We start from the raw sequence: 14,905 nt of genomic DNA, 5'->3' as shown, positions 1-14,905 counted from the left end.
GTATTTGACTGCTACTCTTGTTCGTTGGCAACCCTACCACCCCCACCACCCCCACCCCCCCGCCGGTCGGCTGGTCCGCAAGAATATTGTCAATACGAAACCGGTCCGCAGTGTGAAAAAGGTTGGGGACCCCTGTAATGATGGACAATCTAGGATGGAGTCCTTTTTCAGGAATTTAGATCTCCCAGGCATTTCTTCTGAACAAGAGTCCCTCCTCAATGCTCCGTTATCTATACATGAGGTACAGGAAGCTGTGAGACAGCTCCAAAGTGGGAAGGCCCCTGGTCCTGATGGACTCACTAGTGAATTCTATAAAGAGTTCACAGGGTTATTATCAGAGCCTATGCTAAACATGTTCAATCTTGTATTTAATTGTGGTTTCCTCCCACCATCATTGAGAGAGGAAAGAGCCCTGAAGTTTGTGCTTCCTACAGGCCTACTTCATTGTTAAATGTTGACTTTAAAATCTTATCTAAAACCTTAGCGTTGCGATTAGCAACTGTGTTACCTTTTCTCATAAAAAAGGATCAAACAGGTTTTGTAAAAGGCCGTAGATCAGCTAACAATATCAGAAGATTACTTAATGTGATTCATTTAAAATTTGAAATTCAAGGTACCCAGTGCCAGGATATTTCCATTACATTTGTTACGACACACTCCAGCAGGTTTCACACTACTGGTATTAGGCAAACCATTCTGTTTTCCTTCTCACTCTTTCGTTAAGTAATGGGATTGCATTTGCTCCTCTCCAATCTGCAGGGACAGCTCTGTCACTTGCAGAGTTTTGGAAGATCAACTCTGCTGCATCCACTGCCTCATTAATACTCTGGATGCAAACATCAGGCCTGGGGACCAGCACAGATTTCCTTTGACTCCTCCTTCACTCTAACATTTCTGAGAAATTACGTATCTTGGCAGGATGTCCACTCCTCGGGAGAGTAGCAGCAGTACTGAGTTTCCTCCAGTTGTGACAATTTCTCTTGCTGCGGACTCATGAACACTCAGGTCTTTAGAAATACTTTTGCAGCCTTTTCTAGCTTCATGCATCTCTACAATTCTTCTTCTAAGGTCCTCTGAAAGTTGTTTTGATCGAGGCATTGTGCACATAAACAGATCTTTCTTAAGTGACATACATCAAAGTTGCTGGTGAACGCAGCAGGCCAAGCAGCATCTATAGGAAGAGGTGCAGTCGACGTTTCAGGCCGAGACCCTTCGTCAGGACTAACTGAAGGAAGAGTGAGTAAGGGATTAAGTGTCTTTCTTAAGTGTCTTTTTTATAGGGCACACACCTCCAAACTCAGTTCATTGACTGGAACAGCTGACCCCGAATAGCTTTTGTGGAAGGCATTGCCCCAGAGGTTCACATACTTTTTCCAACAAATAAATGTTATATTGGATCATTTTTCTCAATAAATAAATGAACAAGTATAATGTGTTATGTTATTTATTTAATTGGGCTCTTGTTATCTAGTTTTAGAACTTGCATGAAGATCTGATCACATTTTATGCAGAAACAGAGAAAATTCTACAGGGTTCACAAACTTTCTCGCACCACTGAGTATAGACATTAATTCAATAAGTATTGCAAAAGGAGAGGGGGAAGAAAGTGAGGTAGTGTACACGGGTTTATTGTCCATTCAGAAATGCGATGGCAGGAGGGGAAGAAGCTGTTCCTGAAGTGTTGAGTGTGTGCCTTCAGACTCCTGTGCCTCCTCCTTGGTGGTAGCAATGAGAAGAGGGCATGTCCTGGGTGATAGGGTCCTTAATGATGGATGCTGCCCTTTTGAGGCATCACTCCTTGAAGATGTCCTTGATGGAGATACCCATTACTTAACGAAAGAGTGAGAAGGAAAACAGAATGGTTTGCCTAATACCAGTAGTGTGAAACCTGCTGGAGTGTGTCGTAACAAATGTAATGGAAATATCCTGGCACTGGGTACCTTGAATTTCAAATTTTAAATGAATCACATTAAGTAATCTTCTGATATTGTTAGCTGATCTACGGCCTTTTACAAAACCTGTTTGATCCTTTTTTATGAGAAAAGGTAACACAGTTGCTAATCGCAACGCTAAGGTTTTAGATAAGATTTTAAAGTCAACATTTAACAATGAAGTAGGCCTGTAGGAAGCACAAACTTCAGGGCTCTTTCCTCTCTCAATGATGGAGCTGGCTGAGTTTACAACTTCCTGCAGCTTTTTCCGATCCTGTGCAGCGGCCCCTCCGTTCCAGGGGGTGATGCACCCAGTTGGAATTCAGCGGAAGGTAGCACCTACAACAGCATTGAGTTGAGGCTTCCGGGATTTTGATCAGTAGGTCAAATGAGGAAACAGCAACATATATTAAAGGCAAAATAATGTGTAGTATGGAAGGGAGGTTGGGGTTGATAGCTATCGCTTGCTTGGTGTCCTTATAGTGATAGGGGTTGTAAGTTTAGGAGGTGTTGTTTGAGTATCTCTCAGACTCACAACCCCATCATTAAGGGGCATGACTGCTTGGTACACATAGTAATGGAGGGACGCAATATTCATGTAATTTTCCTCAAATGTATAAGTAGGACTTCTTATGGGACAGACAGTACTTGGGGAATGTTATAGAAGGGGCTGGTTCACTGGAAAGTATGATTCTATACAATTACATCATTTCTGTTGCTCAATTAAATCCCTGGGAGCTCCTTTCAACTTACCTGGAAAATTGTGAGGAAGGTTGTGGTGAAGCTGGGTGGGGAGTGAAATGTGTCTTTTTTATATCCAGATCCAATGGCTAGGTATCATTCTAGCTTTGATTCCAAATTAGTTTACTGAACATGCACTTGGGCCACGTTATCAGGTACACCTGCTTGTTAATGCAAATATCTAATCAGCCAATCATGTGGCAGCAACTCAATGCATAAAAGCATGCAGATGTGGTCAAGAGGTTCAGTTGTTGTTCAGACCAAACATCAGAGTGGGAAAGAAATGTGACCTAAGTGACTTTGAGCATCGAATGATTGTTGGTGCCAGATGGGGTGGTTTGAGTATCTCAGAAACTGCTGATCACCTGGGATTCTCACACACAAATGTCTCTAGAGATTACAGAAAATGGTGTGGAAAACAAAAAAAACATCCAGTGTGCGACAGTTCTGTGAGCAAAAATGCTCTGTTAATGAAAGAGGTCGGAGGAGAATGGCCAGACTAGTTCAAGCTGACGGACAGGCCACAGCAACTCAAATAACAGTGGTGTGCAGAAGGGCATCCCGAACAGACAAAACTTCAAACCTTGAATTGGATGGGCTACAGTAGCAGAAGTCCAGAACGGACATCCAGGAGCTACTTTATTAGGTAGAGGAGGTACCTAATAAAGTGGCCACTGACTGTAAGTGGCTGGGCTATCAAAACTGCACCCTATAGATCCTTAGCCTAGGTCACTGTATTACTCCTATAACTCTGATGACTTGTTATGATGTAACGTTTTAGATTAACAGCATGAAGCTGTCACTGGTAAGGCAAGTAGATGTTGTTCATTCCTAATTGCGCTGGTGAGGAAGATAGCAAACCACCTACTCAACCACAGCGGTCCTTCTGGTAAAGATGCTATTGGGGAGGGAGTTCCAGGATGTAAATTTAGCAATTTAATGATGGTGTACATTGTATGCCATATTCCTCTAAAAACATAGGGGAACACTTGGGGCATGCATACGAGTCACATCAACTGCATCTTCCTACATTCCACTGCAGCCTAGTCCCTCACCTGTCATTAACTCTGGAGGGTGCTTTCCCTGCACCTGTTGCCGTCCTCCTTGGCAGCAAAAATCCCAGGCTTAGGAGGTGCTGTTAGAGTCATCTAGCACACTCAGTCTTGAAGATCAGAGTGCTTATCTAAGCACAGAGGCTCAGCAGAGGTTCAACTCAGGAAGTACAACCTGCCTCAGGAGCTGCTGATTCAATTCTATTCAGGAATAATCTGTTCGTCCATCACTGTGGGTTTGGATCAGCTACCAAACAAGACAAGAATAGACTCCAAAGAACCGTCAGGGCTGCAGGAAGGATTACTGGTGTGAAGCTGCCCTCGATCCAGGACTTATATACATCTAGAGTCAGGAAGCGAGCAAGCAGCATCATTGTAGACCCATCACACCCTGGACATCACCTGTTCCAACTCCTTCCTTCTGGTAGGCACTTTAGATCACTGTATGCCAGGACAAATAGATACAAGAACAGTTTCTTTCCGTATGCCATCAGTCTTATGAACACTTGAATTTTAGTCTATTATAAACCAAATCCACCTGTACATACACAGGTATACCTCTTTGTATATAGTTCACGATTATTTGCACTATTGTTTTGTTTGCTTTTTGATTCTGTACAGCGAGAGCTCAGGGAAACCGGCATCAAATTCCCTGTATGTGTCCACATACTTGGCGATAATAAAGGATTCTGATTCTGAGCTGAAGGCAGTGAGGGAGATCTTAACTGGATTGTTTGCATCTGTATTTACTCGGGAGATAGACGCAGAGTATATAGAGGTGAGGCAAAACAGTAGTGAGGTCATGAACCATATACAGATTACAGAGGAAATGGTGCTTGCTATCCTGAGGCAAATTAGGATGGATAAATTCCCAGGGCCTGTGAATAGTGGCAGACCACAGACATCAGTGCTGGTTCAGTTGTTGTTTGTCATCTATATCAGTGATCTGTATGATAATATGGTAAATTGGATCAGTGACACCAAGGTTGGGGCCATAGTGGATAACGAGGAATGATATCAAAGTTTGCTGTGGGATCTGGACCAACTGGAAAAATGGGCTGAAAAATGGCAGATGTAATTTAATGCTGATAAGTTTGAGGTGTCGCACTTTGGGAGGACAAACCAAGGTAGGACCTGCACAGTGAGCGGTAGGGCACTGAAGAGTACATAGAACGGAGGGATGTGGGAATACAGGTCCATCATTCCTTGGAAGTGTCGTCACAGATAGATAGGGTTGTAAGGAGAGCTTTTGGTACATTGACCTTCATATATCAAAGTACTGAGAACAGGAGTTGGGATGTTATGTTAACGTTGTACAAGATGCTGGTGAGGCCTAATCTGGAGTGTTGCGTGCAGTTCAGGAACGGGAAGAATAGCAATATCATTGAAAGAGTGCAGAGAAAGGGCACAAGATTTTTGCCAGGAGGTGAGGACATGAGTTATAGGGAAAGGTTGAACAGTTTAGGACTATTCCCTAGACCATAGGAGAATGAAAGGAGGTTTGACAGAGGATTACAAAATTATGATGGGTAAATGGAAGCTGGCTTTTTCCACCGAGTTTGGGTGAGACTAGAACTAGAGGTCATGGGTTAAGGATGAAAGATGAGATGTTTAAGGGGAATATGAGGGGGATCTTCTTCACTCAAGAGGGTGGTGAGAGTGTGGAAGGAGCTGCCAGTGGAAGTGGTGGATGCAGGTTCAATTTCAACATTTAAGAGAAATTTGGATAGGTTCATGGATGGGAGGGTATGGAGGGCTATGGTTTGGGTGCAGTTGATGGAACTAGGCCAAGTAATAGTTCAGTATGGCCTATGTGGGTCAAAAGACCTGTTTCTGTGCTGGAGTGTTCTTTGACTTTATGACACAGTTTAGAGATGGTACACACTGCAGTCACTGTGTGCTGATGCTAAAGGGAATGGACGTTCGTGTCAGTGGAAGGTACAATAAATCATAATGTCTTGTCCTGGTAGGCAATGCTCTTCCCAAGTGTTGTCAGAACCACAGTCACGCAGGCTAAAACCTACTCCATGCTTGTAGATGGTGGAAAGTCCAAATGGTGTCAGGAAGTGAGTTTCTTACCTCAGGATACCCAGTCTCTGACCTGGATTTGTAGCCACGTGGCTGGTTCAGTTGAATTTCTGTGTTTTAGCAACTGTATTGCCATTTAAATGTAACGGTAGGTGAGGACTTTCTCTTGTTGAAGATGCCTGGCACTTTTCCACACCCCATACCGGAATGTTTCCTGTACCCTCCTGTAAACAGATACATGTTGCTTCATTTGCAGAGGAGTTGTGAATGGAATTAATCGTTGAGCAATTAAGAGCAAATATCCACATCTAATTTGATATTGGAAGGAAGTTCATTGATGAAGTGGCTGAAAATGGTTGGGCCTGGAACACCACCCCGAGGCATTCCTACAAGTGATGTCCAAGGGCTGGGATAATTGACCTTCAACTGATAAAACCCCTTTGAGAAATGACTCTAATCATTACTGTCTTCCCCTTGATACCCACTGACTTCAGTTTGACCATAGCTCTTTGAAGCCACACTTGCCGAGCTGCTGCCTCTCTGTAAAGGCCAGTCACTTCCCTTACCACTGGAATTTTAACTAATTGGTTCTTAATTGGACCCGGGCTGTGATGGGGTCTCTAGCTGTGGTACCAGAAAACCCAAATTTGGCTTTGGTGAACAGTTATTGCCAGGTTATGCTGCTTGATGCACGGGCAAAAGCCCCTTCCTTCTCTTTGCTGATTAGGTTGTAATTTGCCAGATTTGTTCTGTTTTTTTATAAAATGGACATAGCTGAGGAATTTTCCAGTGGTCACAGTGATGCCAGTGTTGCAAATGTACTGGGAAAGCTTGGCTAGAGGCACGATTAGTTTTAGAGTGCAGGTCTTCAGCTCCACAGTCAAGATGTGTCATTCCATAGCCCTTCCTGTATCCAGAGCTCTGAGCTCTTTCCTGACACTGAATTAGCTGAAAGCTGCCTTCTGTTATGATGTGCATCCCAGAAGTAAGGATGGGTCACCTACTGAACGTGACCAACAGTGCTTCAGCCTTTACTTTAGCATTCACTTGCTGGACTCTGAGGATGGACATGCAGGTATAATTGCAACATCTAAGAGGCATATGGATAGGTATGTGGAGGGGGAAGGGTCAGGAAGGTTATGTGCCAAATGCAGGCGACCGGGACTAGCAGGGAGGATGCTATGGTCCGTGCAGACCAGTTGGGCCATAAGGCCTGTTTCCATGCTCTATTACTCTATGACTCTATGTTCTGGGAGTCTCTGGTTATGACTGAAGCATCACCCCTGGTTGAGAGACCATTTAGCTCTACCTATTACAGGCTGATCTTTTGGAGTTTGACACGCATGCGATTCTGTGTCGCAATTCCACAGACCTGGTTCTCATTTCTACTTGTACCCGGTACTGCTCCCAGCATGTCCTTCTGCACCCCTCATTGAACCAAGACTGGTTCTGAAGGTAAGGTGAGGGATGTACTGGCTTACAAGGTTACAGGTCAAGGTGGTGGACACGTCCATTGCTGGTGCTCCACAACACCTCATAGATGCTCAGTTTTGTGCTGGCATTTTAGGATGGACGATAAACGCTGGCTTGTTAGCGTGACTGTAGTGCCACACAACAGAAGGGAGGTGTCCCTACAATGACTGTGCAGTGGTCCTTCTACTGTGGGTAGAAACACTGGTTGCAGGTAGAGGGGTGAGGATGAGGTCAAGTAGATTTAACCCCTTTGTTGGTTCATTGGATACCTGTTGCAGACCCAGTCCAGCAGCAACCACCACCTCGGTCTATGGTGGTGCTCCCAAGTCAGTGCTGGTGATGGACATCAAAGATTTACACCCAGAGTAACCCTTTCACCTTGTTACTTTCATTGATTCTTTCAAATGTTCATTAATATGGAGGAACAGCAAGTCATTCGCTTCTGACAGATGGTGCTAGTCAGAAAGTGGTTTATTATGTCTGATCGATGCCATGAATCTTGATGTGATCCAGAGACAATGCTGAGGACTCCAAGAGCTACTCCCTCCTGCCTGTCTAAAACGTGTGTAACGTTCCGTTATATTGGCTCGTGTATGTCTGGGGGAAATCCAGCCCAGCACCCACCTCAACACTCCCCACAGGGTTGGTGGCCACCCGAATCAATCACAACATCAATCATCAGCCAGCACACCCAGTAAATTTTAACAAATACACTTTATAGATATTACTAATTCTATGACATTAATATACATTTGATACAGAGAGGAAAGTAATGAAAAAAAGGCGCCAACACTTATCAAAGTCCAAAGTCCAAGTTCTTCGCGCGCTACCGTTGGAGCTCAATTCGACTTCAGACGACCACCCGAATTCCATCGGCTCACGGCTCGGGACCACCCTTAGTGATCGACCGGAGCCTCTCCGCACATCCGCGGTCCTCCTCGTCTCTCCTCCGACTCCCCGCCAAAACTCAGTCCACAGTCATATCATACAGCATGGTATCCGAAAACAAAACGATACATAACCACCCATTGGCTAATAGGGAAAGGAAGAGGATGGCAGCAGTGATAGGAGACTCTATAGTTAGGGTGCCAGACAGGCGATTCTGTGGACGCAGGAAAGAAACACGGATGGTAGTTTGCCCCCCAGGTGCCAGGGTCCAGGATGTTTCTGATCGCGTCCATGACATGTTGAGCGAAGGAGAACAGCCAGAGTTTGTGGTACATATTGGTATCAACGACATAGGTAGGAAAAGGGAGGAGGTCCTGAAAACAGTCTACAGGGAGTTAGGAAGGAAGTTGAGAAGCAGGACCACAAAATTAGTAATCTCAGGATTACTACCTGTGCCACGTGACAGTGAGTATAGGAATAGAATGAGGTGGAGGATAAATGTGTGGCTGAGGGATTGGAGCCGGTGACAGGGATTCAGATTTCTGGATCATCGGGACCTCTTTTGGGGCAGGCGTGACCTGTACAAAAAGGACGGGTTGCACTTGAATCCCAGGGGGACCAATATCCTGGCGAGGAGGTTTGCAAAGGCTATTGGAGAGAGTTTAAACTAGAATTGCTGGAGGCTGGGAACCGAACTGAAGAGGCGGAGGAAGAGGCAGTTGGCTCACAAATAGAGAAAGCTTGGAGACAGTGCGAGAGGGAAGATAGGCAGGTGATAGAGAAGGGACGCACTCAGACCGATGGTTTGAGATCTGTCTATTCTAATGCAAGGAGAGATCTGACACCTGGTCAGGTGTCAGATCTCTCAGTGGGAGAGCATTTTGGAGATAGTGATCACAATTCTATCTCCTTTACCATAGCTTTGTAGAGGGATAGGAACAGACAAGATAGGAACAAAGTGTTTGAGCTTAGAGTGTGGATCAGTACTTGGAGCTATGATGTTTCAGAAAGGACAGGGAGGGAGGCAAAGAGGTGGGAGCATGACACTGTTGATCAGAGATAGTGTCACGGCTGCAGAAAAGTAGGAAGTCATGGAGGGGTTGTCCGCAAAGTCTCTGTGGGTGGAAGTTAGGAACAGGAAGGGGTCAATAACTCTACTATGTGTTTTTTATAGACCACCCAATAGTGACAGGGACATCAAGGAGCACATAGGGAGACAGATTCTAGAAAGGTGCAATAATAACAGGGTTGTTGTGGCAGGAGATTTTAGTTTACCAAATATCGATTGGCATGTCCCTAGAGACAGGGGTTTAGATGGGGTGGAGTTTGTTGGGTGTGTTCATGAAGGCTTCTTGACACAATATGTAGATAAGCCTATAAGAGGAGAGGCTGTACTTGATCTGGTATTGGGAAATAAACCTGGTCAGGTGTCAGATCTCTCAGTGGGAGAGCATTTTGGAGATAGTGATCACAATTCTATCTCCTTTACCATAGCTTTGTAGAGGGATAGGAACAGACAAGATAGGAAAGTGTTTAATTGGAGTAAGGGGAAATATGAGACTATCAGGCAGGAACTTGGAAGCATAAATTGGAAACAGATGTTCTCAGGGAAACATAAAAAAGAAATGTGGCAAATGTTCAGGGGATATTTGTGTGGTGTTCTGCATAGTATGTTCCAGTGAGACAGGGAAAGGATGGTAGGGTACAGGAACTGTGGTGTACAAAGGCTGTTGTAAATCTAGTCATGAAGGAAAAAGCTTACGAAAGGTTCAAAAAACTAGGTAATGATAGAAATCTAGAAGATTATAAGGCTAGCAGGAAGGAGCTTTAGAATGAAATTAGGAGAGCCAGAAGCGGCCATGAGTAGGCCTTGGCGGACAGGATTAAGGAAAACTCCAAGGCATTCTACAAGTATGTGAAGAGCAAGAGGATGAGACGTGAGAGAATAGGACCAATCAAGTGTGACAGTGGAAAAGTGTGTATGGAACTGGAGGAGACAGCAGAGGTACTTAATGAATACTTTGCTTCAGTATTCACTACGGAAAAAGATCTTGGCGATTGTAGGGATGACTTACAGCAGACTGAAAAACTTGAGCATGTAGATATTAAGGAAGGAGATGTGCTGGAGCTTTTGGAAAACATCAAGTTGGATAAGTCTCTGGGATCAGATGAGATGTACCTCAGGCTACTGTGGGAGGTGAAGGAAGAGATTGCTGAGCCTCTGGCGATGATCTTTGCATCATCAACAGAGATGGGAGAGGTTCTGGAGGATTAGAGGGTTGCAGATGTTGTTCCCTTATTCAAGAAAAAAAGTAGAGATAGCCCAGGAAGTTATAGACCAGTGAGTCTTACTTCAGTGGTTGTTAAGTTTTTTATCTAGAGAGTGGTGAGTGCGTGGAATGGGCTGCCGGCGACAGTGGTGGAGACAGATACGATAGGGTCTTTTAAGAGACTCCTGGAAAGGTACATGGAACTTAGAAAAATAGAGGGCTATGGGTAACCCTAGGTAATTTCTGAGGTAAGGCCATGTTCAGCACAGCTTTGTGGACCGAAAGACCTGTATTGTGCTGTAGGTTTTCTATTTTTCTATGTAACCCTGCTCTTGTTCTCTTGTTATCTGAAGTTTGCTTAAACTAAAACACTTTTAATTAATAAGGAAGAAAACTGAATGAAGGAATATGAGGCAAAAATATAGTAATTATTTAATTTAATCATAGATTTATGGTTTATTAATCAAAAAGAACTGTTTAATAAACAGAAAATCTCAAATTTCTGTCATTCCTTCATTACCAAATATGTCCCTTGTCCCACTAGTTTCCGTGTGTCTGAACAACTGGTTTCTATTTCTTGCTACATCACGAAGAAGTACTGCAAAGCAAGAGACAAACGCTTAGTTAGTAATTGACTTTTCTCCAGAAAAACTGAACTCTGCCACGACTGTTTCAAGGTATGGGAACACTAAGGCACAGTGGCCTAGTGGTTAGCGTAATGCTGTTACACTGACAGCAACCTGGGAATGATTCCACCACGGTCTGTAAGGAGTTTGCATGATTTCCCGTGGATGTCTGGGTTTCCTCTGGATGCTCGGTTTCCTCCCACGTTCCAATTGGTCACACGGGTGTGATTGGGCGGCATGAGCTCATTGGGATGGAAGAGCCTGTTACTGTACTGTATCTCAAATAAATGAATAAAAATCAAAAGTAAGTCCCTTCTTAAGTACTGGAGAAGGATTATGCACATCTAAAAAGTGCATTGTTGCAAGGTCTATTGGTTTCTATTGACTTTTTTATTAATCAAAGAGGCTATAAGAAAACATCAGCAGGCAACATAAAAGGGAATGTCAAAAATGTTCATAAATAGATACATAATTAAAACGATGTGAAGTCACTTAAGGCTGTGGAGACTGACATAAGAGTGGATATCAGTTGAGTTAGGATGTAGAGGTGTTGATAAAAGCAAGTGGCAGCAAACATTTCAGTTCACTCAAGTTACCAGCAAAGAGAATGCACCCTACAGTCTGAGCAGAGCAGACATCAAGGACTGGAGTGTGGTTGAGAGCACAGTGAGGGTATTGGAGTGTTTCGGGTTACAGGACATAGTACAGCAGTACTGCTGTGGGGTTTTTGGAATGATGTTGCGGAACATGATGTACCCGGGGTAGTCAAGGGTTTAAAGGCAGTAGCAATGTGGTCCGTGGGACTGGTGAGAAGACCTGCAATTGGATGGTGGTTACTGAAAGGGAAGTGATTCAGGGATGAGGAAGGCTAGGGTTGAGAGGGTCAGGGGACGGTTGAGGCGTATGGTGGGAAGGAAGAAGTAGGCAATGAGAAAAAGCACCAGTGCCTCAGGCCACACACATGAACTTATGTCTCTTGACAGAAAATTCCAAGGGTTCGCTGGTTCTCGGCATCCCTGCCAAGGGAAACATAATTCTTGTACCTACCTTGAAAAGCCACAGAAGGATTTTGTATGTTTCAATGAGATCACATCTCATTGCTCTAAAGTTAATAGAGTACAAGTCCAGTCAGGTTAATGTACTCTCATAAGGCTAACTAGCCAACCCAGGAATCAATCTGGTAATGTTTTATTGTATTCCCTCTCTTACAAATATATCCTTCCCTTGGTAGGCAAACAAAAAGACCTGTACACACTGCAGTTTCACAAGGGCTCTAAGTAATGGAATCAAGATACCTCTATCATTGAATTCCAATTTTCTTCCAATAGATCACTTGCCTTCCTGATTGCTTGCTGTACTACCTGATTACCTGTTAACTCTCAAAGATCCGGGTACAAAGTCACCCAGGCCTCTCTGAACACCAACACCTTTCAATCTCTCATCAGTTAAAAAGTACTCAAGTCCTTCTATTTTTTCTACGTAGGTGGATTATTTCACATTTTACCACATTATATTCCATTATATGTGTGACTGCACATTGACTTAACCTACTTATAGCCCCTGAAACCTCACAGAATTCATATCAAATTAGAGCACAGAAACAGGCCTTCTGGCCCAGCTACATGCCAAACTATTAATCTGCTTAGTCCCTTAGACTGTAGCCCTCCATACCTCTCTCAGCTGATGACCATGATTGTTCTTGGCAAATTTGTCTGTAGAAGTGGTTTGTCATTGCCTTCTTCTGGGCAGTGTCTTTACAAGATGGGTGATGTCATTATCTATACTCTTCAGAGACTGTCTGCCTGGTGTCTGTGGTTGCACAACCAAGAATTGTGGTATGCACCAGCTGCTCATACGACCATTCACCACCTGCAACCATGGCTTCACATGACCCTGATTGGGAGGGCTAAGCAAGTACAACACCTTGCCAAAGGGTGACCTGCAGGATAGCGGAGGGTAGGAGAGCTCCTCACCTCCTTTGGTAAAGATGTATTTCCACCCATTCATGTTCCTATCCAAATTTCTCTTAAATGTTGAAATCAAACCCACTTCCACCACTTCTGCTGGTAACTCGTTCCACACTCTCAGCACGCTCTGAGTGAAGAAATTCCCCCTCATGTTCCCCTTAAACATTTCACTTTTCACCCTTAACCCATGGCATCTAGTTCTAGTCTCACCCAACCTCAGTGGAAAAAGCCTGCTTGCATTTACCCTATCTACACCCTTCATAATTTTGTATACCTATGTCAAATCCCCCCTCATTCACCTACGCTCTAGGACAGAAGGTCATAACCTATTTAACCTTTCCCTATAACTCATGTCCTTAAGTCCCGGTAACATTCTTGTAATTTTTCTCTGCACTTTTTCAACACCTTTCCTGTAGGTCAGTGACTAGTGCCGAATACAATATCCAAATTAGACCTCACCAACGTCTTATACAACTTCATATAACATCCCAACTCCTGTGCACATTGTTTTGATTTTGGAGGCCAATGTGCCAAAAGCTCTCTTTATGACTATATCTATCTGTGGTGCCATTGTCAAGGAAGTACGGATCTGTATTCCCAGATCCCTCTGTTCTACTGTACTCCTCAGTGCCCAACCGCTCATTGTGTAAGTCAAAGTTCCCGATAATTTTATTCACTGCTCTGAGCAGGAAATTTTTACAAGGCCTGTAGCACTTTAATTTTTTTTTCTAATATGCATACTATGAATATTGACTAAACATCATTGGTGTTCAGCAGACCAGTGGTTTATTAACCATGAGCTGCCGACTTCCATTCTGTGTTTATTGTTACAATCTGTAACAGTGTTGTAATTGAAACTCTGGCCACGTACGTACAGTGAAGCTCTAAAATGTTTCAAAGTAAAGGTTGTGGTACTTTATTAATTAGAAAATTCATGGATTTTTTAACACCTAATTAATTACAGGGTACTTCACAATTATATTACCATAGATTTCAAAATTATTAATCATTATTTTAGAATTATATTAACATTATATGAAAAAAATTCCAGCTACGCGGCAACAAATGCTATGTGTGCAGGAGCATTTCAATTACTGTGTACACCTGCACAGCTTAGAGGGAACAGTGGTGCAAGTCCTACTCTGGTTTGTCCTTCCAAAGTATAAACAATGTCTCACACTTGTGTTAAATTCCATCTACCATTTTTCAGCCCATTTCTGTAGCTGGTCCAGATGCTATAGCAAGCTTTGATAGCCTTCCTCATTGTCCACTACACTCACAATCTTGGTGTCATCCACAAAGTTACTGATCCAGTTTACCACATTAGGTTCCAGATTGTTGATATATATGACAAACAACAATGGACCCATCATTGTACACCACTAGTTACAGGACTCTAGTCCAAGAAGCAAGTATCTACTACCAATCTCTGGCTTCTCCAACAAAACCAATGTCTAATCTAATTTACTACCTCATCCTGAATGCCAAACGACTTAATTTTCTTGTCTAATCTCCCACGCGGGACCTTGTTGAAGGCTTTCCAGACTCTAAAAAAAATCCTGCTCTCTGTCTTCTATCTGCTAACCACTACTCAACCCATGTCAGTTTATTATGCTGAAACCATAAGCACCAATTTTATTTAATGAAATGGTACCTTGTGAAAGGCCTTCTGAAAGTCCAAAATTAAATTCTGTATGCAAGAATGACAGAGGGATAAGCCAGATAACTATGGGTGAGTCAGTATTACATTAGCAGTAAGGAAACTATTACAAAAAAAATGGAAAATACAGCATTTATCGTCACTTGGAAGAGCAGGGATTGATTAGGGATAGTCAATATGGCTTGGTTTATGGGAAAGACTGTTTAACAAACTTAATTGAATTTTTGAGGTAATCAGGCATATTGATGAGGAGGATAAGGTAGATGTTG

At 43.3% G+C, this 14,905-nt stretch overlaps 1 protein-coding gene across 1 annotated transcript in view; it reads right to left on the bottom strand.

Annotated features, from left to right (window-relative positions):
• Positions 1-8,013: 8,013 nt before the first annotated feature.
• The window catches only part of rsph3 (radial spoke head 3), a 53,051-nt gene continuing 46,159 nt past the window's right edge, over positions 8,014-14,905 (bottom strand). The window contains exon 8 of the mRNA XM_063055182.1: positions 8,014-10,981. Within this exon, the coding sequence (XP_062911252.1) occupies positions 10,878-10,981 (104 nt within the window). The 3' untranslated portion in view covers positions 8,014-10,877. The remainder of the gene's footprint in view (positions 10,982-14,905) is intronic.

Source organism: Mobula hypostoma, chromosome 8, assembly GCF_963921235.1.
Source record: "Mobula hypostoma chromosome 8, sMobHyp1.1, whole genome shotgun sequence".
Lineage (NCBI taxonomy): Eukaryota > Metazoa > Chordata > Chondrichthyes > Myliobatiformes > Myliobatidae > Mobula > Mobula hypostoma.
Note: the sequence above shows the minus strand (reverse complement) of the source record. Positions and strands in the feature narration are given on the sequence as shown.